The sequence below is a fragment of the Narcine bancroftii genome, chromosome 13 (assembly GCF_036971445.1).
Source record: "Narcine bancroftii isolate sNarBan1 chromosome 13, sNarBan1.hap1, whole genome shotgun sequence".
Classification (NCBI taxonomy): domain Eukaryota; kingdom Metazoa; phylum Chordata; class Chondrichthyes; order Torpediniformes; family Narcinidae; genus Narcine; species Narcine bancroftii.
In genome coordinates this window covers 23756620-23783118 of record NC_091481.1, presented here as the reverse complement: position 1 = coordinate 23783118, position 26499 = coordinate 23756620, and the positions used below count along the sequence as shown (strand labels likewise).

The 26499-nt window shown below is 40.2% G+C and overlaps 1 protein-coding gene across 3 annotated transcripts in view; it reads right to left on the bottom strand.

The window, feature by feature from the left end:
- The window catches only part of bltp3b (bridge-like lipid transfer protein family member 3B), an 87564-nt gene extending 61587 nt beyond the window's left edge, over positions 1-25977 (bottom strand). The window contains exons 1-2 of one of the 3 annotated variants that reach the window (XM_069908314.1): positions 25622-25977; positions 6005-6167 (exon numbers count right to left, since the gene is read on the bottom strand). In XM_069908314.1, coding sequence (XP_069764415.1) covers positions 6005-6167; positions 25622-25665 — 207 coding nt within the window. In that variant the 5' untranslated portion in view covers positions 25666-25977. Of the gene's footprint in view, positions 1-851; positions 931-6004; positions 6168-25621 lie in introns of those variants that run through there. The other 2 variants (XM_069908316.1, XM_069908315.1) reach the window with 2 other exon arrangements.
- Positions 25978-26499: the final 522 nt, after the last annotated feature.

The following is a 26499-nucleotide window of genomic DNA, read 5'->3' as shown; positions in this document are numbered from 1 at the left end:
ATTAATATCAATTGTGGTATCATTTTTGTTTTTAACATCATCAGCCTATCAAATCTTTCATCTGCAATACATGTTTCCCATCACCAATCAGGTATAAAACCAATTACATCAAAAAAATTGACATTTCAAAAGTAGAAACTGGAACCCACCAAATTATTGCAAATACTTTGAAGAATGAAGATTACAATGTAGAAAATGTTACAGATGTCAATTTTTAAATACCAAATTGATGATTTGATAAAATACAAGAAATTGCTATTATGCTTGTTCTAACCACAGTTAGTGATGGTGTTCTCAATGACAAATCAGAAGATTGCAACATGAAGCCATGCCCATTATTAAGTAGAAATTTTAGGCTGGCAACCTCCTGGAGAACAGACAGAATTCATTCAAGTGGATGAAAACAAGCTTATCTGGTGTGATGGTCAAATGTTAATAATTTAACCTCTGCTGTTGTGGAAATTTGTGCAGATACTAGCTATTGTGTTCATGATGTTTAAAAATAGGATGCAATCTCTCAATGTTGACTCAATTGCCAACGTTGAATTGAACTCTGGTGTCAAAAAATTTTAGTCCCCAGCTTGGCTTGATCCTTAAAAGTAAAAAAAAGCACCACTGCAAAGTCCAAACTGAGCAGGAGTTATCGTATCTGACTGCACAGATCCAGAGCTGAATAGTGGTCAACAGGTAACAGCTGGAACCCTAGAGATACCAGCACTGAGCCTCAGCACAATTTCATGACGCTAAAAGGTTTGAGGACAAAGTAAAGAAAAAGAGATTTATACAGACTTTATTCAAAGCTTCCAGGATTTTATATTTTTATTTTTTTTAAAACTATATAATTGACTTACCTGTTTTGCTTCCTCAAAGGCTCCAGAAGTCCAGAGAAGAGCCATATATAATTGGCAGGTACATGTCAAGTTAGTTGATCTTGGCAAGAATGATAAAAGTTTAAACAAAATTCCTCTCAAAAGTATGGAGCAATAGACAATTGACCAAGATTTATTTAATTAAGAAAGACACAGGAGACTTCAAATACAGGGATGTGGAACAAAATATCTGCTGGAAGAACTCAGAGCATTGAACAGCATCAATGGAAGATAAAAATTCTTGACCTTTTGTCAAAACTCAACCTTGAAGGGTTTTGTCTACTAATCTTCTGTTTTTCCTGAGGTCAGACTGAATCTCCACTCTGATGTATTCTTGAAAGTGAATCAACAACTAATGATTGTCTTTAGGTTCATCACAGGATGAAGAATTGTTTCGTCTTATTACTAGAGGACACTTTGCACTGATGGACTATGCGCCAAGAAGCAAGGCATCTTATGTGCAAAGGAGGAGATTTTTTTTTAAAACCAAAAAGTGAGTAATCTAAGTCACTATAATGACCTTAAACATCTATATTTAGAATGCAGTCCTTACAAAATAACTGAACCACACCTTGACTTCACAATAACCAAGTTATCTGGTTTGTCTTGTATGCGAGTGAAATCTCAATATAACTCCCAAGAAGTTCTAAAAGGATATTAAGAGCAGAAGTATAAACAAGAACAGGAGCCTTAGATAGATGCAGGAGATGGGAAGAGGTCATAAATTAATATATGTGTGTTTACCATTTTTTTAAAAAGTTGTGGATGTTAGACATGAGGAAGTAAATAGTGAAACCTTACATAACAGAATAGGATATGCCCGCGATGTATGAAATGTACAAAAATCCTCAGGACCTGACCAAAGCTATCCTTGGACATCATGGCAAGCTAGGGAAGAAACTGTGGAGACTCTGAGAGGGATATTTATTAGCCACAGGTGAGATGCCAGAAGATATGAGAATGGCTAAAGCCATACCTTTGCTTATAAAAGGCTACAAGGACAAGGCTGGTGAACTGGTTCTTTACAAGTAACTGGAAGGTTTCTCAGAGACAGGATCTACTTGCATTTGGGATGGCAAAGACTGATAGCATGACTTTTTTATATGGGAAATAACAAGACTGTGCAGTTATAGAGCAAAAGCAGTGTAATTTTATGTGAAGTTCATTAAGGAGTCAGACAATGGTAGGGTGGGAAATAAAAATGGTTTTGTGGAAGGAATCTCAGTGTGATATTGGAGGGTTGTTACCAGTGGCTTGTCACAGGAATTGGGTACAGTACATAGTTCCTCAAAATTAGAGGCACAGGTAGACAGGGTGATTATTAGTTAAAATAAATTGTAACTTGCAAGCAGCCAGTAGATGTTGACATATTTCATGTTGCCTCCTAGTAAGAATCAACTTCAAGCTCTCTGTATTTTTGAGATTACAGCTAGTTTTTGACTTTCTTTATTCTGCAAAGATGGAAGGACTTGAAATGGTCTGAAAACTTTTATTGACCGTTTTAAGCATCATTTTACATATAATTTAATTGTTTTATCATAGTTTTAGTACCATATAAGAAAGTTGTAATAATGTAGTAACCTATATAAGGTTTAATAAACCATGGAAAACTCAACTCAACTTTAGAATGGACTTTTTCTTGAATGACTCAAAACAACAATGACATTGTAGTCTTTCTTTGTGAGAAATAAAAATCCATTAACTCTTTAGACCTGCTGTCAAGCACTTGATAAATTGTTCTGTGAGTAATAACTCCTCAAGTACACATGATGGAAGTTTTCAGACTGTCATCCTTACAGGCATTAAATTCCACACTCAATCAGTCTTGGTAAAAAAAAAGAAGTCCCTTCTAATCTTACTAATTGCTTTAAATCAGTACTATTGGAGTATTTTCCCCCAGCTTTGCTGAAGGAAACAAGTCCATCATCAAAACACAAATTAAGGCTCCCCCGGCTTCCTCGGTTCAAAGAGAAAAAAAAAATCACAGCCTTTCCAATACGATAAGGAGTTTATTGTCATACATATAGTACATGCACTGAAATTCTTACTTTCTCATAGCTACGATTATTCAGCTCTATCAATCTGCTCTACATTGCTCTCTTGCAAGGCAGAGACAGAATTGGACATGTGAATAAACAAGCATTTTACAGAGTTCATGCTTCCAGGCTTTATTTTCTATGCCTCCATAAGACTGCAATGCATTTTGTCCGACCTTTAATCAACATATCAGAACATGGTGCCAAATGTGGTCATACATCTTAAGGTCCCCCTGTTACCACACATATTTTATTATCTTTCCATTTATGTATTTCCCCAAACTTGGTGTACTTCTCAAATACATTCCCTCATTCTTCTATTAATTAAATGCCTTTTTTTTTTAAACTTTTTTGTCAAAAACTTTTCTTCTTGGTCAGTTCAAGAAAATAGGTTTGGAGATCTGAGGACATCTTTGCAATTCCTGATAACTGTGAACAATGATCAGCTTGATTGGAGAGCAGAATCAAAATAGTGCAGATGTAATTCAGCCAAATTGGCAATGGAACGGTCAAATCTCTTTATTTTACATAAGCATTGAACCCCACATCTCTTGGAATAAAATAATCAATTTTGGGGGTTAATCTCAACCAACATCGAATACAGCCAAATTTCGGTGAGAATATGGGTGAGAGGATGAGGAAAGAGGAGCAAGGATCATTGGTCAGCTTCAGATATCTTGGAACACTACTACTTCTCTTGGCTGTGCATCATTTTTCATTCAAGAGTGTTCTTACTGTTTAGTTGGTATCCATAGCAAACAGCAGACATAGTCATTCCATGCTGCTCTGGTAATTTTCTGAAGAACACCCCCCTATTGTGTACAGTCCAAGTCTAATACACTACTGTGACTTAACTGGGAAAAAGTCAATTGTAGGTTTCACTATTTGCATTCAGAAACCAGAGGGTTTCACCAATCACAGACTGGTTTGGAACTCAAAAGTCTGGCACAGAGAGAGGGGGCGGTGTGTGTTTTTTTTAGTTAAGACCAGCTGGTGCATGGACGTTGGGGGTTATGTCAAACTCTGGCTTTGTTGTCCTAGAGTAAATCTCAATAGACCTCACTACACTGATTATAAACAGGCACTTGCAGAGCTGCATGGTGTAGTCAGTAAACAAAAGACAGCCCACCCTGACACACTACAATTATAGTCGGTGACTTTAACCAGGCCTGTCTTGAGAAAAACGCTCCCCAATTACCACCAGCGTGTATCCTGCTGTTGATCACTGCAATACCAAGGTAAGGAACCTTATGTTCTTTTCTAAGGCTGCACTTTAACACGTCAGATCACCTGGGTGTGCTCCTTCTGCCTACATTCAGCTGAGTCCAAAAGGAGAAGCTCTAGAGACCAGAACATCCTCCAGAGGCTGAAGAACAGTTACAGGACTGTCTCAAATCAGTCGATTGGGTTATGTTCAAGAACTCAGCTGAGGATATAAATGTTTACACCAGTGTCATTACAGACCTTATCAAAACAGCTGTTGACAAGTGTGTCCCCCACCAAATCATTCAAGTTTTTCCCTCACCAGGAGCCCTGGATGAGCAACAAAATCAGAATCCTGCTGAGAGCCAGATCACAGGCATTTAAGTCCGGAGATCCAAAACATATCACAAAGGAAAGTACAGCCTTCGAAAAGTTATCACCCGGGTGAAGTGGAGATTTTGGATGAAACTGGAAACAACAAAGGATACCGGACAGCAGTGGCAGGGCCGAAATGAGATAACCTTCCACCAAACCAAATTCGGTGCAGGAGGAGACAGATGAACTCATTGCTTTCTATGCCCAATTTGACCACTAGAACAAGGAAGAGTCATTGCACCCATGTCCCCTAATGATCCTCTGCTGCAGTATGGCCCAGCAATAAAACAAGAACATTGTGTCTCCAATTGTACATGCAGTTTCCCACATGGGGTATTGCTAAATGAGGCTTATAACAGGAAGTCTAACTCAGCCATTCTCAACCTTTTTTCTTTTTCATCTATGACCCCCATAGGACTCTACTCAAGGTTTATAAGCTCCATTCCCTGTGAAGCAGTCAAGTTTTGGTTTCTTCTGTACTTCTCTCCTCCTGACTACATAAAAATCAAAAGTATTTATGACAAAGGCATATCCAAGCACATCCAAAGTCTTCACAAGTGCACACTGCCAAACTCAGCAAAATAATGGAGCCATGGGATATGGGTACAAAGAAATACATCAACGCAGAAATTCAACTTCTCTCGAGGATCAGGTTTTCTCTTCTTCAGGATGCAAAACATCTGAAAATAATCTGTTGAATTTTCTACATTTCAAGCAGCTAACATATTTCACATTTGAAGGCTGGTAACATTTTCAACAGTGCAAGACAAATAAAGAAATGGTTAATATTACTTGACTGGAACTTGTTGAAGAAACAAATCTAGAAGATTGGTGAGAGAAAAGACAAATTAACTGAAACACAGAAGTCATGTCAATTTGAGTGCATTAAAATTAATCTTCATCATGAAGCATAGAACCCAGAACGCTTTTAATTTTTGTTTTAATGCCTCAAAAGACACCATACTTTCTTTCAAAATTTAGAGGGACAGCACAGTAACAGGCCCTTCCAGCCCATGAATGCAGGCCACCCAAATACATCAATTAACTTACAAACCCCATGTTATAGAGGGTGGGAGGAAACCAGAGTGCCTAAATGAAATCCACGCAGCCACAAGAAGAATGAACAAACTTCTTAAAGACAGCACCAGATTCAAACCCAGGTCGCTGATGCTGTAATAGTGTGGTGCTCACCCGCTACACGAGATCCCACCATGTTTTCAATTTCATATTATGTCCATTAATAATACAGGCTAGAAAGTTATTAGTGTCCAAGCTTTCTTTCATTTTCTTTTCACACAGGTTAAATGACCTTGCTATAATTTCAATGTATTTTGATCCTATTTTAAGGGCTTGCCCAAGTAACTGATCTTTGGTTGCCTCCCACGCAGAGGATTTGATTGCAGGGAACTGGCAAATTCCACATTTTCACTGTGGAAACATTGGACACAACATATTATTAAATCTTAAGATGACTTCATGGAACATGGTTGATGCAATTCTATAATAGAGCAAATTTCTTACCCGAATTGTAGCCTTGTTACAGAACACTCTGGTGATTGCCAACCATGTTGGTAAATCCAGCATATTTTGTAATACCTCTTCATCGAGCTCCAAGTTGGTCAATTGACCTTCACCTTTCAAAGTACTCAAATTAATCTTATCTGGTGAAAGATTCTTGGTGAACCTTTGAAACAAAATAAGAACAAAAAAATTAATGATTTGTTTGTCATGATGTTTTTGTGATCGAGAAACTCAAAGGGTATTCATGAAAGGCTTATTGAAAAACCAAAGTGGGGGTGGGTGGGAAGCAGCAGAAAATCTACTACAGTACGCTTCCGATTCCAATGACCCAAAATGTTTGGGACTGGATGTTTTTCAGATAACCAGATTTTTCAGAGAACTAAGAAATTGCTTTAAGCAGCCCAGTACCATCAACAGACAACTTGTATCAGTGGTCAAATAAGAAAAAAAACAATTGTAGGTTTTTCAAGCATGGAATAATGTTTATTTCTTACCAGAAAATTGTGATCTCGACTTACAAAATAAGATAAATGCATAAATTTAAGAAAAGATCTTTTTGTTTACACCTTGCCACCGAAATTGTTTTTGGATAACTGAGAATTTCAGTTAAGTGGCTTTCGGGTAATCAGAAACGTACTGTAATTTGTAATCATTTTTCATTACAGTTCAAGTATTTTGACTCACATTGTTCCTCAATGAAAAATATTAAAGTCACCAAAAACACATCCTTACAATATTATACATAATCACAAAAATATTCAAATTCAAGATATCAGCAATGAAAATATGATCAACTTGCAAAAGAAACTAACAAAAAGCATTGCTGATGTCATGTTACCTTAAAACCAGCACACAACCCTCCCATCAGCCACCACATGCTCCACTTGTGGAAGAGACTGCCCTTTAAAACTCACTGAACTTGAGTAATTAAAATCGGCCATCCTCAATTATGAGGTAAAAACCAAGCACAGAGAGATTTTGAAATATATATTTTAAATATAAATATCTGGTGCTCGAGGCTTTTCCTAAATCTTGGGTCAAAAGTAAGACAGTATATATGCATAATCTGATGCACAAGACTTTGGACTAATTAACTCATGTGCAAAACACTGACATCTGGAAAACTGAAGCAAAACAATTCAATTGACAAACAGTACACCATCCTTTCTTTTTAATTTAATGCTATGTTTGTTTATTTCCAATCACCCAAGAGACATGTTCTCACTAAATGCTTAGAAGCATAAAGGGACAGTGGTGCCTACAAATAGCAACTCTTTGCCCCTTACTCCTATTTCAATTGAGACACAGCACCCTTCCTCCACATTCATCTAGCAGACTGTTCCTCCCCATCCCATGCACACTTTCTCCCAACTCACATCTCCACCTCAAATCCACCCCATGCTCTTTCTTTACTATCCAGCTCCAAGACTGCTCCATATTCTCCACATCAGAATAAACTCCATCCTGTGCCATGCATGGTTATTGATTTATATTCCCTCAGCAACAGTCTGGGCAAAATAACAGGATGGCTGATGGGAACAGCCTTGGGTGGATGGAAGCATCATTGTATTCCAGGCCACACAGACCCAACATCCCCAACACCCAAGCCCTCATTAGACACAGTCAGCTCCAACTGTCATGTCACATTCTATACTTGCCAAGCACCTGACTCACAAAAAAATACAATATTCACAAGAGATTCAGGTGAGCAGATGAAATGGTTCAAGAAGGTTCTCAAAGCCTCCTGTAAAGTAAAATATTCCCAAAGATTTAAGAGAATTACTGGCCCATACCTACTCAAAAATCCAAAAAAAAAAGGCATTTGGGATAGGATTGAGAATTTCAAACTAATTTATCAGGACTCTCAGAGCTCCAGCACAGATTGAAGGAGTGCACGAACTTCCAAACTACTCACCATTCATCCCATCAAGAACCTCCTGACACACATGTTGGCCATATCAAAACCAACAGAACTAGAGAAGTAGATCTTCCTCAATCTCAGAGGACTCCTTAAAATGGTGGTGAAAAATTGGATTAATTACATGTTGTTGGCATCTAACCATTGCCTGCAGCCCTTTCATGTATGCATAGGATACAAGAACCAACACAGGAATACGGACATACTTTATTTAAATGTAGATTTGATACATTCTCACCGATGTTCCATCCAATTCAACCTATAGATGGAAAATTCAGAAACCCCACTAAATAAGCAGTGTTACACAATTTATATTAGTTTACAAATGTAAATGCTTTTTTCATGCAATAATCCATGAAGATATTTTGTCTGAATATGAAGATTTCACACAAAATAGACTTGCTATCTCAAAATTCAAACTACATTTGTTCTACTTCTATGTTTGATTTAACACAAACACAATTTGTGAGGCGGTGAAATTCAATTAAATGAGTCTCTGGACTTTCACCAGTGATTTGATAAACCAATTTCATGCAATGCACTTAATACTAAACACATTTGTAAAGATCATCTTTCAATGCTTTTGAAACCTAGTTCAGATTAAATGTCATCCAATATTGTACTGCAAAATGAGACGTCATTTTTGATCATTTTAAGTCCAGTAAATAGATTTCAATCATCTATTATTCAGATTTCAGATTTATTGTTAGAGTACATACATGACATCACATGCAACCCTGAGATTCTTTTTCCTGTAAGCGCGGCAGAATTACCACTTTGTGATAGCACCAAAAAAAAACTGTACAAAGTGAATACATGTAAACAAATAAAGAACTGGAAACAGATAGATTGTGCAGTACAAAGAGAATTTTTTAAAAATTCAATAAAGTGCACAAGTAAGAATCCTCAAATGAGCCCCTGATTGAATTTGTTGTTGAGTCATCTGATGGTGGAGGGGTAGCAGCTGTTCCTGAACCTGGTGAGGTGAGTGTTGTGGCACCTATACCTCTTTCCTGTTGGCACCAGCAGAACACAGCGTGTGCTGGGTGGTGTGGATCCTTGATGATTGCTGCTGTTCTCTGACAGCAGCATTCCCTGTAGATGTTCTCGATAGTTGGAAGGGTTTTGCCTGGGATGTGTCCACTACCTTTTATAGGACTTGACATTCAGGGGTATTGTTGTGCCCATAACAGACCATGATGCAGCAGGTCAGCACTTTCCACCACATAGCTGTAGAAATTTGCCAGGATTTCTGCGAACTGTTGAAGTAGATGCGCTGACGTGCTTTTTTCATGATGCCATTTGTGTGTGAGTCCAGGAAAGATCTTTCAAGATACTGAGTCCCAAGAAATTAAATTTGCTCACCTTCTCCACCTCGGATTCCCCCAGTGATCACTTGATTGCATAACTCTGGCTTTCCCTTCCTGAAGTCAACAGTTTTGGTGACATTGAGTACAAGGTTGTTGTTGGTGCACCATTTAGCAAAGTTTTCAATCTCCCGACTGTATGCTAACTCATCACCTTTCTTTATACAACCCACTACCGTGGTATTGTCGGCAAATTTGTAGATGGTGTTATTGTCAAACCAAGCCGTGGATATAAACTGTAAAGTGAGTAGAGCAGGGAGGCTAAGAACGCAGTCCTGTGGTGCTCCAGTACTGATGGCAATTGTGGTGGAGAAGTTCTTTCCAATCTTCATGGTCTGAAGGTGAGGAAATTCATAATCTGATTACACAGTGTGTTGAGTTCTAGGTCTTGGAGTTTGCTGGTTAGTTTTGAGGGGATGACAGTGTTAAATGGCAAACTGTAGTCAATAAAGAGCATCCTAATGTATGCATCTTTACTGTCCAGGTCTCCAAGGCTTTGTGTACAGCCAGTGAGATGAAATCTGCTGTAAACCTATTGCTACGATAGGTGAACTGGAACAGATTCATGTCATTGCTCTTTCCGTTATTTACATTAAACCTGGAAGTCAGATTTTTTAAATCTAATGTTCTGATCAAAGGTCAATGATCATAGAGATTTACTGTAGTTCACTCTCCACACATGGTGCCAGACCTGCAATTTCCAGAATTTTCCATTTATAGTACCTTTGCCCCAGAGAACACAGAGTAAAGGTCAAAATACACAACACAGCAGCAAAAGTTGAAAGGAGCAAAAGAAAAAGTAGGCACAGAATTTATTATTCAATGAACTGTACTTCATTTTAAGTCTTTGTTTTCTGCTAAAGTTTCAAGAACCAAAAAAAAATGGGATCCTTAATTCAATTTTGCTTTTGACAGTAAAGTTTGGATGGGGGGGTGGGTTGTCAAAAAAAAAGGCAAAACATTTATCATAATGAAACTAAAGCCACAATCAACATAGAGACTTTGATCACATCTCCCCAACAGCACAACAAACATGAACCACTCAAATATGGAATCAAATCCAGTCATGGGTGGGCTTTCACTTTAACTTTAATTAACACCAAGGGGAATTAATATGACAGAGATCATTTTAGGCAATAGATTAGTAGAGGGAGTTCCGTTTCAGATCAATTGACAAGTCATCTCGAAGAGTCACAGGATACAGAATCAACAGTCAAGTCCGCCATATCCATGAAACCACTTAACAACAGTTCTACTTACCCCATTTAGTATGATTTGGCTCATAGTCTTGCATGCTGTGGCGATTCAAGTACTCACCTGTATACTAATGAAATGCAAGAGTATCCATCTCCACCACCTCATCAAGCAGGATATTACAAATTCCAACCACTATTCCTTGGATTCACTCAATCCTTCTTAACCTTAAATCTGTGATCTTTAGCTTTCAACATTTCCATATTTCATTATCTATCCTATCAATTTTGGGAAAGGGTGGGTAACCCGAATGAAGGAGGCTGAGGAGTGACCAGTTTAGTGGTACATAAAACTATAAGAGAAGTACATACAACAGACAGACTCTTTTTTTCCCCTATGGAAGGTGTATCAAAAAAGACAAGAGGAAGGCAATTCCTGTAGTAGCTCTTTTTTTTTTAAACCTCTGGAACTTACTGCCAGAGATGGAAGTGGGGTCAGATACAATCGCAACATTTAACGAACATTTAGACAAGGACTTAAAATAGTCAAAGTATAGAAGGATACAGACCTAATTTCATCAAATGGATCAATTTAGATAGTTAAGACATGACCAAAAGAACTCAACACCAAGAACAAGTCCTCATTTAACGAGGAATGTATTTTTGGAAATCGTCACTAAATTTCATCTTGGTTCCCTCTGCTGCAATTCCCTCTTCATAGAAACTAGTTTCAGGCAGGAAATTACATGCATTACATGGAAATTTGCCCATGCCATCAGCATTAACAAAGACTTGCTATTGCTTGAAGTTTTTTTTCGAATTATGACTACATTGTCGGCAAATTTGTAGATGGTGTTATTGTCAAATCAAGCCGTGGATATAAACTGTAAAGTGAGTAGAGCAGGGAGGCTAAGAACGCAGTCCTGTGGTGCTCCAGTACTGATGGCAATTGTGGTGGAGAAGTTCTTTCTAATCCTCATGGTCTGAAGGTGAGGAAATTTTTTTTCGTATTAAACTACATTGCAAATCTGACCACTCATTTATTCCAAATCTCAGAATCAACTGGTGCAAGTCGGCCAAAGATATCCATATTCATGGATATCTTCACATCTTATTCTGTCTGAATGTGGTACCCACCTGCTTCAAACAGGCCTCAATAGGACCAGAGCCAAAGAAGAGTGTGGTAACCTGCTGAAATGACTATCAACCAGTGACTATCAACAGTGAAGAAGTGTTTTGAGAGGCTGGTGTTGAAGCACATCAGCTCCTGTCTGAGTGGCGACATGGATCCATTCCAATTTTCCTATCGTAGCAACAGATCTATGATTGATGCCACCTCACTGCCTCTACACAAAACTGTAGAACTCCTGGACAGCAAAGATGTATACACTATAGTTCAGCATTCAACATCATTATCTCTTCAAAATATTGATCATCAAACTCTAAGACCTGGGCTTCAACACTTCACTGTGCAATTGGTTCCAGGATTTTCACACCTCTAGACCACAATCAGTGGGGATTCGTATGACCATTTCCTCCACAATCTCCATTAGCACTAGAGTACCACATGACTGCACACTTAGTCCTGCTCTACTTGCTTTTCACCTATGACTGAGTGGCTTGGAATAACAACACCATTGACAAATTTGCTGCAGATACAGTAGTGGGCTGCATTAAAAAGGGGAAATGAGTCAGCACAAAGGAAGTGTCTGAATGGTGTACTGATAACAACCTCTCATTCAATGTCATTAAAACCAAGGAGTTGATTGTTGACTTCAGGAAGGAAAAAAAATCAGAGATGAATGATCCAGTTATCATGGGGGGGATGGGGAAATCAGAGATGGAGAGGGTGAGCAAATATAAATTCTTGGGAGTCACCATCTCAGAGGACCTCCCCTGGACTCAGCACACCAAGGTCATTGTGAAGAAAGTACATCAGCACCTCTACTTCTTCATGAGTTTGCAAGCTTTTGTATGACATTGGAAACCTTGGCAAACTTCTACAGATGTGTAGTAGAAAGTGTGCTGATGAACTGCATCACAGCCTGGCATGGGTGCATCAATAACTCCAAGCAGAAAGCCCTGCATAAAGTAGTGGACACAGCCCAGTACATCACAGGCAGTACTCTCCTCAATATTGAGAAAATCTCCATGGAACACGGCCATCGGAGAGCAGTAGCAATCATAAAGGATCCACACGACCCAGGACATGCTATGTTCTCGGTGCTGCCAACAGGAAAGAGGTATAGATGCCACAAGACTCATGCCATCAGGTTCACGAACAGTTGCAATCCCTCCATCATCAGATTTCTCAGCAACACTCAGTCAGAGCCTCATTTAAGAATTCTTTATTTGCACATTATTTATTACTGAATTTTTTTGTATTACAGTTTGTTTACATTTCTTTCATTTCTCTTTTTTGTATACATATCTTTTTGAAGGACGGTTACTGTAAAGTCAAAATTCTGCCTGCAAACAGGAAAAAAAATCTCAGGGGTGTATGTGACAATAAATTTGACTTGGAAAAATCATTTTTCAGAGGTACAAGCTTAGTGTGTTATAATAAAATTTGATTTAAAACAGTTAAATCATAAAATGTTTACTGTCACTTTGAAAAATGTCTGGAAATCACTTTATTTTTTTAATTATTATTATTATCTCAAATTCAAATCTAATATTCCATATTGTTTCTGTGGTTCAATGAGGTGAAACATTATGCAGTATCCAATACAAGGTTATCATTTTGGTTTCAATAAACTGAATGAATCACAATAAATACTTTTGCTGCACTCATAGTAAGTTGCCATTAACCAAAAGAATAAATGGTAACATTATAAGTCCACAAAATTATCAACTATCATACTTGTAGCAAACACTCGTGGACAATTACAAATACCTGGGAGAACTTATTCAGCTTGCTGCAAGTTTTTGACTGATGAAATGTTTACTATTTCTCCACCAGTAATCATTTATCACCATGACAACCTAAATTGTTATTCAGAGGAATACATATTATTTTAAAACTGGCATTTATTTATTTAAAATGTAACTTGTTTGCATCCTTTCAAGATGTTTGGCAACACTAACAAAAATACTTTAAAAATGTAGATCGAAGCGGCAGGAAGTTAGAAAATAATGATAATTTCATAACAGTTATTATTCTCTATTCTCATCTAAATTTCTGTTTCAAAAATCCAGGCAAATTTATGGAAAGTATTTTTAACCTAATATGTGTTCATAACACAGTAAAAGAGCTTTAATTTCAAAGATCCATGTCAAGTGCACTTAGGCCTGGGATAGCTGCAGCTGGGTACACCAAATCCTTGAGAAACTCCTTCAAAATCAATGTTCCTAATATACAAAAGTACCCTTGCTTCCCAAACTGGGACCAGGGAACTGATACCATAGCAAGAACTTTTGAAACATGCAAGTGATACTTTTTATGCTCTTTATCGACTACAGTTCAGCATTCAACACCATCATCCCCTCAAATCCACTGTGCCAATCCACTGTGCAAATGGATCCTTGATTTTCTCACCTACAGCCCACAATCAGTGAGGATTGGCAAAAACATCTCCTCCATAATCTCCATCAGTACTGGAGTACCACAGGGCTGTATTCTTAGCCAAAACATACCAAAATGCTGGAGGAACTCATCCGGCTTTTCAGAATCCATAAAAAGCAAAGATATATTGCCGATGTTTTGGGCCTGAGCCCTTCTTCAAGGAAGAAGCAGAAAGGGCAGAAGCAGGAAATATCAGAAAATCTCAGAATTCAGACAATGCCGGCTGGGGGAGGAATCCAGACCAACAAAAGTGTTAATTGGATATGATAAGGGGAGAGGTGCGAATTTATCATGTCTGTGCGAAAGGAGACAGGGAAGGGAGTGACAGAACTGGGGAAGGTGACGGGGGAATAGGTCGGGGGTAGGGGGTTTACAAAAGCCAAAGAAGTCTATATTAATGCCATCCAGTCGGAAGATGAGGTGTTGTTTCTCCAATTTGCAGATAGATGGTCTCAGTCCAGCAGTGCATGAGTACATGGACAGATATGTCAGCAAGGGAATGCGACGGGGAAATGAAATGGGTGGCCACTGGGAAATCCATGTTATTGCAGCGGACAGAGCCGAGGTGCTCAACAAAGTGATCTCCCAATCGACGTCCAGTCTCTCCAATGTAAAGAACACAAAGGGAGCCCCCTGCTTTATTCATTTTACACCCATGACTGTGTGGCTCAGTATGACAACAACACTAGCTACAAATTCACTGATGGATACGTAGTCAGTTGTATTAAAAAAAGCAATGAGTCAACATACAAGAGGGAGATTAAAATCTTGGCCGAATGGTGCATCAGTAATAACCTGGTACTCAATGTCACCAAAACCAAGGATGGTTGACTTCAGGACATGTGTATGATCCAGTGATCATTGGGGAATCAGGTGGAAAGTGTGCACAAATTTAAGTTCTTGGGAGTCACAATTTTGGAGGATCTTCGCTGGAGCCAATATACTAATGGCATCATGAAGAAAGCATGGCAGCGCCACTACTTCCCCAGGAGTTTGCGGAGCTTTGCTATGACATTGGAAACTCTGGCAAATTTCTCCAGATGTGTGGGGAGAAGTGTGCTGACTGGCTGCATCACAGCTTGGTATGGAGACATCAATATCCCAGAGCGTAAAGCACTGCAAAAGGTAGTAGGGACACACCAGAACGTCACAGGAAATCCCCTTCCCACCATCGAGACCATCTATGGGGGATGCTGCCGTCAGAGAGCAGCAACAATCGTCACCACCCAGCACACGGTCTGTTCTCACTGGTACTATTAGAAAAGAGGTATAGGCGCCACAAGACTCACCACCAGATTCAGGAATACCAGCTACTCCTTCACCATCAGACTCCTCAACGACCAATTCAATCAGGGACTCATTTAAGACTTTTGCACTTTATTTTTTGCTTTTTTTCCTCTCCTCTCTGTATTGTTATAGATACTTATATTGTTTATTTGTTTGCATGTGAATATTGTGTAAATTGTTTTTGTACGATCAATAAATGGTAATTTGGTCTCACCCACAGGAAAAAGAATCTTAGGGTTGTACATGATGTATGTACTCTGACAAAAATTCTGAAATCTGAACATTTTATTTCTGTGAGAAAACTCAAGGCTGGGGAATAGTAGATGCAAGCATTCCACACCACATCAAGGATAGGATCTACAATAAAAACACAATGCTGGAGAAACTCAGCAGGTAAAACACAAGAAGATAAAAATACATAACCAAGTTTTTGGGCTTGAGCCCTTCATCAAAGTGATCGGCAGGTGGCAAGCTGTTCGTGACATGCAGGTGAGTAACCCAGACAAGCCGTGGGTTGCTGGCAACGAGGTCAAAGTACTCACACCAAGCTGCTAGAGACTGGCTCAGGAGAACCACGATTCGAGAATGTGATAAAGGCAAGAAGGGTTCCCAATGGCCCTTGAACATTGAAGGCTTCCTCATCGTCTTGGAGGTTGGATTTGGGCTCGGTTGCTGATGGTTTGAACTGAACTGGTGTCTTGTGAGGCGCTGACTTCTCTTTCTTGGATTATAAAGGGCAATGCTAATGGTGAATCTGCTTTATGACAGTCTAAAAGCAAGTTTGTGTAATATTTACATTTCTGTATTATTACATGACAATAAAATAATATCTGATTCAATCAATTATCTGTTCAAGCTACATTCAAATTACAAGACAACCACTGAAAGATGCAGAGTTCTTCCTCTTTCAACCAACACTGAAATTCAAGTGACCAATTTCATTGCTGGTTGTTGGGGTTCTTTGACTATTGTACCAATTATTACTACGTTTATTACTTGGGGAGGAAAAAAAAAGTTTAAAAAAAACCACAAATTTGTTACTAGGATTAAGTGTAGTGCCAAGGGAAATAAACAGAGATTTGCTGCTGCCAGGAGTCAAGTCAACTGAAGGAATGTGAGAACTGTTTTACTTGAGAACTGCTCGTTTTATGAATCAATTATAGGGCAGCACTGTTGGCGTAGCAGTTAGCGCAACACCTTTACAGCACCAGCGATCAGGAGCAGGGATCATATTCTGTAAGGAGTACGTACGTTCTGTGCGTGTGTTTCATCCCACCATTCGAAACATACCGGGGGTGTAGGTTAATTGGGTATAAATTGGGCGACACAGGCTCATGGGCTGAAATGAGCTGTTGCAGTGCTGTATGTCTAAATTTTAAAAATTAATTGGACATCCCTCTTGGTGGTTCTTACATTTCCTATCCATTCTTAATAGAGCTGTGAGACTTAGGTTTAATCAGGCAAAGCTTTCTTTTTGTTATCAAATGCTTACTAAAATAATTCTCATAGAAATTGATTGGATCAGAATTCTATTGTGACAAACCAGCATTTTACACCACCTCTTTCACTTTTATCCACATAACTACTTGCTTCTCAAGTCATCTTTTAAAAAAATTTTATTTAGGAATTTTACAAAACAAAAAGAATTAAAAAAAAACAAAATAATCTAAAGCTACCCCCCCCTACTACCCCACCTCCTCCCCCCTCCCACCTATCCCACCCTCTATAATCCTCCCCCCTTCGGAGCTTATTTTGAAAAAAAGCAGAATAACATCAAATTATAACAGGTTGCTGTGTGGTATCCCATCCTTTTACATCTCTCATCACATATAAAGCATTTACTTAACATCTAAACGCATACATGGGTCACGTCTCCAGAATGGAGGACCATCGCCTTCCCAAGATCGTGTTATATGGCGAGCTCTCCACTGGCAACCGTGACAGAGGTGCACCAAAGAAAAGGTACAAGGACTGCCTAAAGAAATCTCTTGGTGCCTGCCACATTGACCACCGCCAGTGGGCTGATAACGCCTCAAACCGTGCATCTTGGCGCCTCACAGTTTGGCGGGCAGCAACCTCCTTTGAAGAAGACCGCAGAGCCCACCTCACTGACAAAAGGCAAAGGAGGAAAAACCCAACACCCAACCCCAACCAACCAATTTTCCCTTGCAACCGCTGCAATTGTGTCTGCCTGTCCCGCATCGGACTTGTCAGCCACAAACGAGCCTGCAGCTGACGTGGACTTTTTACCCCCTCCATAAATCTTCATCCGCGAAGCCAAGCCAAAGAAAAAAAAAAACGCATACATTCCAAATACAAACTCCACATCTTAATTTTTTTAAAAATATATTTCTTAAATTATACGCTATTTTCTCTAAATAAATACATGACTGCATTTCATTGTGCCAGCTTTGTATGTTCAGTTCGACATTATTTTTCCAAGTTACAGCTATACACTTTCTGGCCACTGCCAAACTTAGCAGAATAAATGCAATTTGAGGTTTCTCCAAACACAAATTTGCCGTAATTAACCATAACCATATAACCATTTACGGAGTGGAAACAGGCCACATCATTGTATTCATATATCCCAAGCTCCTCAAGTTATCTTGAAATATTTCCCCTCTCAACGTCCTCTGGTTTTGGGAAAAAAAAGATCTGTCTCATCTCTGCCCTTCTTAAGTCTAATAAGATACTCAGGTCACACATCAGCCTCCTGAGCTTCAATTAATAAACCAGCCAATTATCTCTCTCTCCTTGAAACTAAAGACCTGCATTCCAGGCAACATCTTGGTGAACAGAACTCCTCAAAAAACTCAGCAAGTCTGCCAGTATCCATGGGAAGTCAACATTTGAGACAGACCCCTTTATCGAGACCAAGATTAAAGAGGTGAAATTACTTCAAAGGTGAAAGTACCTGGTGGAAGGGCCCCAGAGGTCAGAAGGTGTGGGAGGTGCAGAGACAGGTAGAGGGAAAAACCATTAGGAAGGGGCTTGGGGAGGGAGAAGAAAAGTTCAAAAGGGAGAACAAAATTAAATACAGGAGAGCAGAAAGAGAGATGGAAAAAATAAAATCAGGTGGGTATGGGGTTTAGGTAAAATTGGAAAAACCAATGTTCGGGCCATTTGTTTTTTTCCACGTCCTTCCTGAAGTATGCCAATCAGAACACAACAAAGTGCAAAACAGCAATGTTTTGTGGAGCAGCAATGTATTCACCCAAACTCATACACTCAATCCTCACTATATGAACGCAAGCTCCATCCAATGTATCTCCATAGCATCATGGAATAACTTTGTGATATTGAAATACTTTTCACAATACATACTGAAGTGATTCATTCATCAATGGCAAACAGAACATCTTATTTCCAAAAGAAAAATCAAAAAAGATAACTAAGGACTCAATACTGATACAAACAGTTTCTGGGAGTGTTAGGAAAGGAATTGTGGCAGATCATATTGCAGATGCTATTACAGCATCAGCTACCCAGGTCCAAATCCAGTGCAATCTGTAAGGAATATGTACATTCTCCCCATGGATTTTCCCCGATACTCTGGTTTCCTCTCACCTTCTAAAACATACAAGATTGGAGGTTAATTGGACAGCACGGGTCTCAATGGCCAGAATTGGCTTCTACCATGTTGTAAATGTTTTTAAAAATATGCTCTTCATCGAACAAGGCCACATGATCTTTATCACTCATCCAAGCAGGAGATTTAAGATTTTTGCAGCTGAAAACAGAGCCCCATCAATTCTGCAGTTCAAAATAACTGAAATTGTGTATTAGCCAACATTGTGCATCTTAATTAGTGAATTAATAAAAAGACAAGCATCACATGTAATACAAAATTATAAACAAGATTGATTCAAAGCTTAAAACTTTGCACAATGCACTCGTTTCAGAAAAATCGTGGCCCTCTACCAGCATCTTAAAGTTATCTTGGCTTTTAGATAACTTTGGCTTGGCTTCGCGGACGAAGATTTATGGAGGGGTAATGTCCACGTCAGCTGCAGGCTCGTTTGTGGCTGACAAGTCCAATGCGGGACAGGCAGACACGGTTGCAGCGGTTGCAAAGGAAAATTGGTGGGTTGGGGTTGGGTGTTGGGTTTTTCCTCCTTTGTCTTTTGTCAGTGAGGTGGGCTCTGCGGTCTTCTTCAAAGGAGTTTGCTGCCCGCCAAGATTCACGGTTTGAGGCAATATGAGCCCACTGGCGGTGGTCAATGTGGCAGGCACCAAGAGATTTCTTTAGGCAGTCCTTGTACCTCTTTTTTGGTGCACCTCTGTCACGGTGGCCAGTGGAGAGCTCGCCATATAACACGATCTTTGGAAGGTGATGGTCCTCCGTTCTGGAGACGTGACCTACCCAGCGCAGTTGGATCTTCAGCAGCGTGGATTCGATGCTGTCGGCCTCTGCCATCTCGAGTACTTCGATGTTAGGGATGAAGTTGAGGATGGAGCGGAGACAACGCTGGTGGAAGCGTTCTAGGAGCCGTAGGTGATGTAGAAAAAGCAAAAATTACCCTATGCTGGTAAAGTACTTCATATAAAACCTTGTAAAATAGGATCATCAAAGGGAAATTAGCAAATGTCATTTCAAAACAATGCAACTTTTCTATTTAAAAAAGGTGTCCTCTTTCAAGTGAGATAACCACAAGTAATGTGTCCCAGCACTAAAAAGGTAAAGAACCAGAGCATTTATGACTCCTCCAACAAAGACAAGTTTGTCAAAGTAATTCCAGTTGTCAATGGCAAAATTTAAATCTGTATTACTTTCATGAAAATAGGAATTAATTTGAATAGTTGGATAATTTATTTTGTTTGAGCTTTCTTGAAGAATCAAATTTCAGTCAGAGTGGTATTCAAGTACCAAGTGAATAAAGTTCACCCTTTGATCATTCTCTATAGCTTCTCAAAATGAAAACCATCCAATTAATAATGAATACCCAAAGCAATAATTGATGTGGAGCATGCAAATTTCATTGCACGTTAGATCCAATGACTTTTAAGTATTTCCTGTCATTTCCCTACATTTTCAAATTGATCCTGAATCCATTATAACGTTCATTACAATCATTGCTGTGCAATCACCCAACCATCACTGTAGAAAGCTATTCAAACAAAAGGAACCCACCTACATTAGGTGCCATGCTCTTGACGCAGCCTTGCGTCATGAATATACAGGTCATAACCTTGAGTATACAATGGCAGAAGGGAAAATAAGACCTCATTATGAGCTCTCACAAACCTCAAATCAGTTCCTACTCAAATTCTCTGCATGTAACTTGCTGCTTTTATAGAACTCAACTCTGAAATAGCCTGCTGAGATTGTTTGCATAAAAGTGAAATTTATTTCTGGTTTCAGAGGAAAGTACTGTCCGATAATAAAATTAACCAATTATCAGCAGGTCAATTTTCTAACTCTGGGAATTATCGTCTTCTTTTGTAGCTTGATACAAGGAAGTTAGTTCACTGCACTCACTCATCTGGTAATCTCCCTTGTGCAGTTTACACTGGAGATTATTTATCAGCCATAAAAAGGCCACTCTTGCATGTAAAATTTCTATCAACAGGAATGGTTCATTCAGTTGCACTGTACCGTTCTATTCAGAACGTTTATTTTTCTTTGATTTTCCACAGGAGAATATTGACGGGAACCAGCTATCTACCTCTTTCACCCAGTTCTGACATTACTTTGTTACGAGCCCAAAGGACCCCAAAACCCAGCAGCAATAGAAATTCACCAAGACAAGTGGTTACTTGAACAAAAGTTGCTTTTAATTTTCTTTAAATATAAAAACAAGATCAAACTTTAACTTATTATTATTAACTTCTTAATCTAACTTGAATCCCTTTTATCTCTAGATGCACGTATGTGTAATGTGTACATGTTCAGGAAAGTTCTTTGCTAGAATAGTCCAGTCATTCACTTCTCCACATTCACCAGTGTCAGGCAATTCTTATACTGTGTACAGAATTTAACATTTATGAATTTTCACCAGGCTCTGGTACTTAAAAATAAATGGTTACTGCTCAGGAATGTTCTTGTTGGTTTCAGAGAGAGATTTGTTGCTCGTTTGACACACACACACACACACACACACACAAACTCATTTCCTCTGATGAGCCACTTCAGTGTCTCACCGAAGAAACTTGCCCCATCATGGATTTTTCCAAATGATACTCGCCGAAGAAACTTGCCCCATCATGGATTTTTCCAAATGATAAGCTCTTTTTCCAGGTCACCACAGAGTTCCTCTTGTTTCCCTTATTTCAGGAGAAACACTCTAGCCAGACATTTCCTCTTGTAAAGACTACAAGGGTTTTCGACAGGCTGAACTCAGAATTCACAATCCATCTGCAAAATGGGGTTTTCAACAAGCCTGCCAGCTTACCATTTTGCAGCCTCCAAAAGTCACTCTCTCTCTCTCCAAAGAATCACATTTTTGTTCTCTCTCTCTGCTTGCAAAACCACATGACCACTCTTAGAACAGCAAACTGCAACCAGACAGATCATTGGCACCGGAATCAGTTTCTGAGCCTGGACATCTGTTGCTTAAAGACAATAGTCCATTTATTCCACAACATCAGTCCAATTAACACCTACTTGCGAAGACTCCAAAAGCATTCTTCAAAGTTTCTGGAAAGTCACCGTGGACATGAAGTCTCTCCTTATGCATAGTTCTTGCATTTCAAATGAGATGTCTTTTGTAAAATGTTAACGTCTGTTTGTGAAGTGGCCTACGCTAACCCCCCCAATCTATCTCTGTTAAAGACATATTTATATATAATACAAAATATAACCCATAACAACAGTCAAATTGCCATCCAATTCCACATACTTATCTTCCTTCATATCTTTGACTTTTTTTAAGTTAATATAAATCTATCAATCCCAGATTTCACTCTTGCACAGAAAATTAAGCATCAACTGCAATTTGCAAGACACAGTACTATCATTTTCAGACTATCCCCCAATTCTAGATTGCTCACCAGCAGAAATATTTATGTCTGCTTTAAAAACTTTAAATCACCCACAAGTTTCAGGAAGACCAATAATCTCTACTTTCTCCCTCCGTGAAGAAATTCAAACTATACAGACCACTTAGCCCTCTTACCCAGTTCACCGCCACACTCCACCACCACCCCCCCCCCCCCCATCCTGTATGTTGGCATTTAAAAATCAGATTAGGGTTGTACTTAAATACTTGACAACGCAGCAAACTTCAAGAAGTTCTTCCTTAGCTCACTTTGTAACTATTCTGGAAATCTAATACCTCTTCATTTATTCATTTAAAGCATGTGATGGTTCTGGCAAATATTTTATTGCCCCTCCCCTCTCCCAAATTGCCTATGAGAAGACAGGCAAAATTACTCAATCTGTCGTAAAATTGCTCCCATAAGCCCTCAGGCAGAAAGTTCCAAGATTTTGATCCAGTACAAACTCAGGAATAGGTCAACCTTACTCTCTTTGAATCAGTCATAGATCCATACTGCAAGGAATAGGTCCAATTCATCCATGCCAACCAAGATGGAATTCTGGCTGGTATCATTTGCCCAAATTTGACCCATTTCCTTCTTAATTCCTACTGTCCATTTATCTGCCCAAATGCCATTTCAGAATTGTAATTAATGGTAACTTGATATCAATATAGCAAAAGTATTTATTGTATTTCATTGAAACCAACCTTGTACAGTATTCATATTAGATATTGCATAATGATCCCCAGCACCTTGAATTTTACTGCACTCCCAAAATGCTGTACATTGAGGTCAGTCAAACTTGAATCAGAAATGCATCCAAAACTGTACCAAGCTCAATAATACAAAGACATGATCACTTTGTTGCTGGAATTTGATTGATTATAGGAATTTTCTGTCTTTTTTGTGAATGTGACATAGTAAGCTACATGGATATCACCCCCCCCCATTTGCATTTAAAATAGCTTGGCTACCTATTTAGCAATAGTTAGATGTTGTAAAACAAAATAGCTTTTGCTGCATTATCAACCTTATCTCTATTATTACATAATTAACTTTGATTTGTTAAAAGTTTGATTTTTAAAACAAATGACAAGATAGGTTCCAGCACTACATTGAGGATTGGGAGAAGTTGCACAACTGCATTTCTCTTCCAAGCACTGGCCAAGGCATCATTTATAAAATGAGCAAAATGAAAGAAAGCCACTTAGTCACTTTCCAACCACAATAGTCTGATTTGTTTCTGGGTACTTCATACATGATAACTCAATTTCCTCCAACTATCAAACTGCATAAAACCTTCAAACTAAAAGCCCAGAGTTTCACTGTGGATTTCAAGTTAACATTACCTCCACATGTGTTAAGATGCTAATTATCAACACCTGAACAGCACATGGGAATGTGTACAAATTATACATGACAGTTCTTTCTTGTGAAAGGTACTACTTTACAATGCTGGAGAAACTTAGCACGTCAAACAGTGTACTTTATGTAGCAAAGATAAAGATACATAACCAAAATTTCAGGCTTCAGCCCTTCATCAAGGTTTGAACAAAATATGGGCAGGTGTCCAAACAAAATGGGGTGAGGGGCAGGAGGAGGAGCACAGTCCCTCAGGCAGGAGGTGAATAAGGGAAGGAGGGCACACCAACAAACAAGGGGAGGGGAGAGGGTTCTGGAAATGGAGAGGGTGGAGAGCTAGAGGAAAGAAGACAAAGGGATGGGGAATGGGGAGTAGGCTAGTAGAAACCAGAGAAGTCAATGTTAATGCTATCAGGTTGTACAGTGGCCAGACAGGGCTGAGTTAATGCTGGTGGAGGGGAAGCCACGTTTTAGGAAAAAGGGAGACATTTCGGATGAACTGGACTGGAAGATCTCATCTTGGGAACAGGTATGACAGGCAGAGGAATTGAGAGTAAGGAATAGAATCCTTGCATGGGTCTGGGTGAGAAGTGCAGTTGAGGTCGTCGTGGGAGTTAGTAGGTTAGTAAAAAAAATTTCTGTAAAAAGCTTATCTCCCAGGATCAAGAAAGGGAAGAGATGAACCAGGTGAATTTGAGGTTAGGGTAAAAGTTAGCAGTAAATAAAGTTGACCCAGATGCATGAGGCAGCATCAATGTAGTCGGTTTTTTTCTTTCTTTACGGAGGGAGCGGGTCCCTACAGAAGGCAGACAGGGGAGGGGAGCCCGTCCAGATCATCTGAAATGTTCTCCTTCTTCCTAAAAGTGGCTTCCCCTTCACCATCAACTTAGCTCGTACTGCATCTCCTCCATTTCTCTGCTTATCTGCTCTGCAATCCACCCACCCCAAGCACAACAATAGGATTCCCACCAACCTCCGTATGCTCTGTGATTTCCGTCACCGACAACACGATCCCACCACCAGACACATCCTCCCTTCCCTCACCGCCTTCAGTGGGGGCCCTCTCTCATTCCTTTACATTTGTCCTACAACGATCTAAACCGACGAATCTATCTGCAAAGCGTGGCAAACCGGTTTCAAATCAAAATCACCAACTAACTGCACTTCCCTGCAGCGTTTTTTTTAACCGAACACCGAGGAATAGTGCTTTTGCATCGACTAGGTTCAACAGAAAGCTTCATTTTCCAAAAAAAATCTCAGTTTTGGGGCATCGCCGCAATGACAAAAGTCGCTGTTGTTTATCTTGCCTGATGTATGATCTTCCGACCACCCAGAGCTGGAAAATCTGAAAGTCTCCCCCCCCCCCCCACCCTCCTCGATACGAACCCCAACTTGTGTCACTTGCTCCAACGTCTACCTGCAATGCTCCCATCACCAATGACTGAACCCCAACTTGTGTCACTTGCTCCATCGTCTACCTGCAATGCTCCCATCACCAATGACTGAACCCCAACTTGTGTCACTTGCTCCATCGTCTACCTGCAATGCTCCCATCACCAATGACTGAAACAAAGCCATTCTCGACTGCCAAGGAGACGGGAAAGTTTTCTCCGCTCACATTCTTCTTCGCTGAGGCTGAATTTCAGGGATACCCTCCGTCTGAAATCCGCTCTCGGCTTGCTATTACTTACAAATCCCAACCACAAGGGTTTCGGTGACCGGAGCCTCGGAGGGCGACTCCAGATTGATTCGGATCGCTCAGACTCGGCTCCACAGCAAACTCGGGGCAGGGGGATGTGCGGAAAACGGGCAATGGCAAGGCAAGGCGGCTGCAACCGTGCACACGGTCTGGGCAGGAGAAACCCTGGTGCGGTCAGGCTGCCACAGGCCCGGTGACATCCTCCCTGTCAGTGCTTTCCCTCCCACACAAGCTGCACCGCTCACCTGGACAAGTGCTTCAGGATCTGCTTCTTAATGAGCCCCGCCATCGCTGACGCCCCCTCAAGAAGGTATTAAGGGACCGCTTCCATGTCAAGGCAATGCGGGTGCGGATGCGGCCAACTGGGCAGACTCTGCCGAAGGCGCCTCACTCCGGGGCTTCTCCTTCCATGACTGTGACCGTGGGAGATGGGATCAGAGTGAGATCTGCAGGGCAGAACGCAGCACCAATCAGGACGGGGCGGGCGGGGCAGAGGAGGGAGCCAATCAGAGCGAGGTTTGCGGGGCAGAGAAGGGAGCCAATCAGAATGGGGTTTGCGGGGCAGAGAACTGGCTCACTCGGAACGAGGATGGGGAGAACGAGGCATCAATCAAAGTGAGAGCCGGCAAAGTTTCTCGCCAATCAGAGCGAGGTTTGCGGGACGGAGAAGGGAGCCAATCAGAGCGAGGTTTGCGGGGCAGAGAAGGGAGCCAATCAGAGTGGGGTTTGCGGGGCAGAGAACGGAGCCAATCTTGGCTCACTCAGAACGAGGATGGGGAGAACGAGGCATCAATCAAAGTGAGTGCCGGCAAAGTTTCTCGCCAATCAGAGCGAGGTTTGAGGGACGGAGAAGGGAGCCAATCAGAGCGAGGTTTGCGGGGCAGAGAAGGGAGCCAATCAGAGTGGGGTTTGCGGGGCAGAGAACGGAGCCAATCTTGGCTCACTCAGAACGAGGATGGGGAGAACGAGGCATCAATCAAAGTGAGTGCCGGCAAAGTTTCTCGCCAATCAGAGCGAGGGTTTGAAGCAGAGCAAGAGTTGGAATGATGGACTGACGAGTTTCAGATGTTGTGAAATTTCCGTATTCGCCTTTTAAAGCAGGGCCAACGCCAGTAAATGCTTA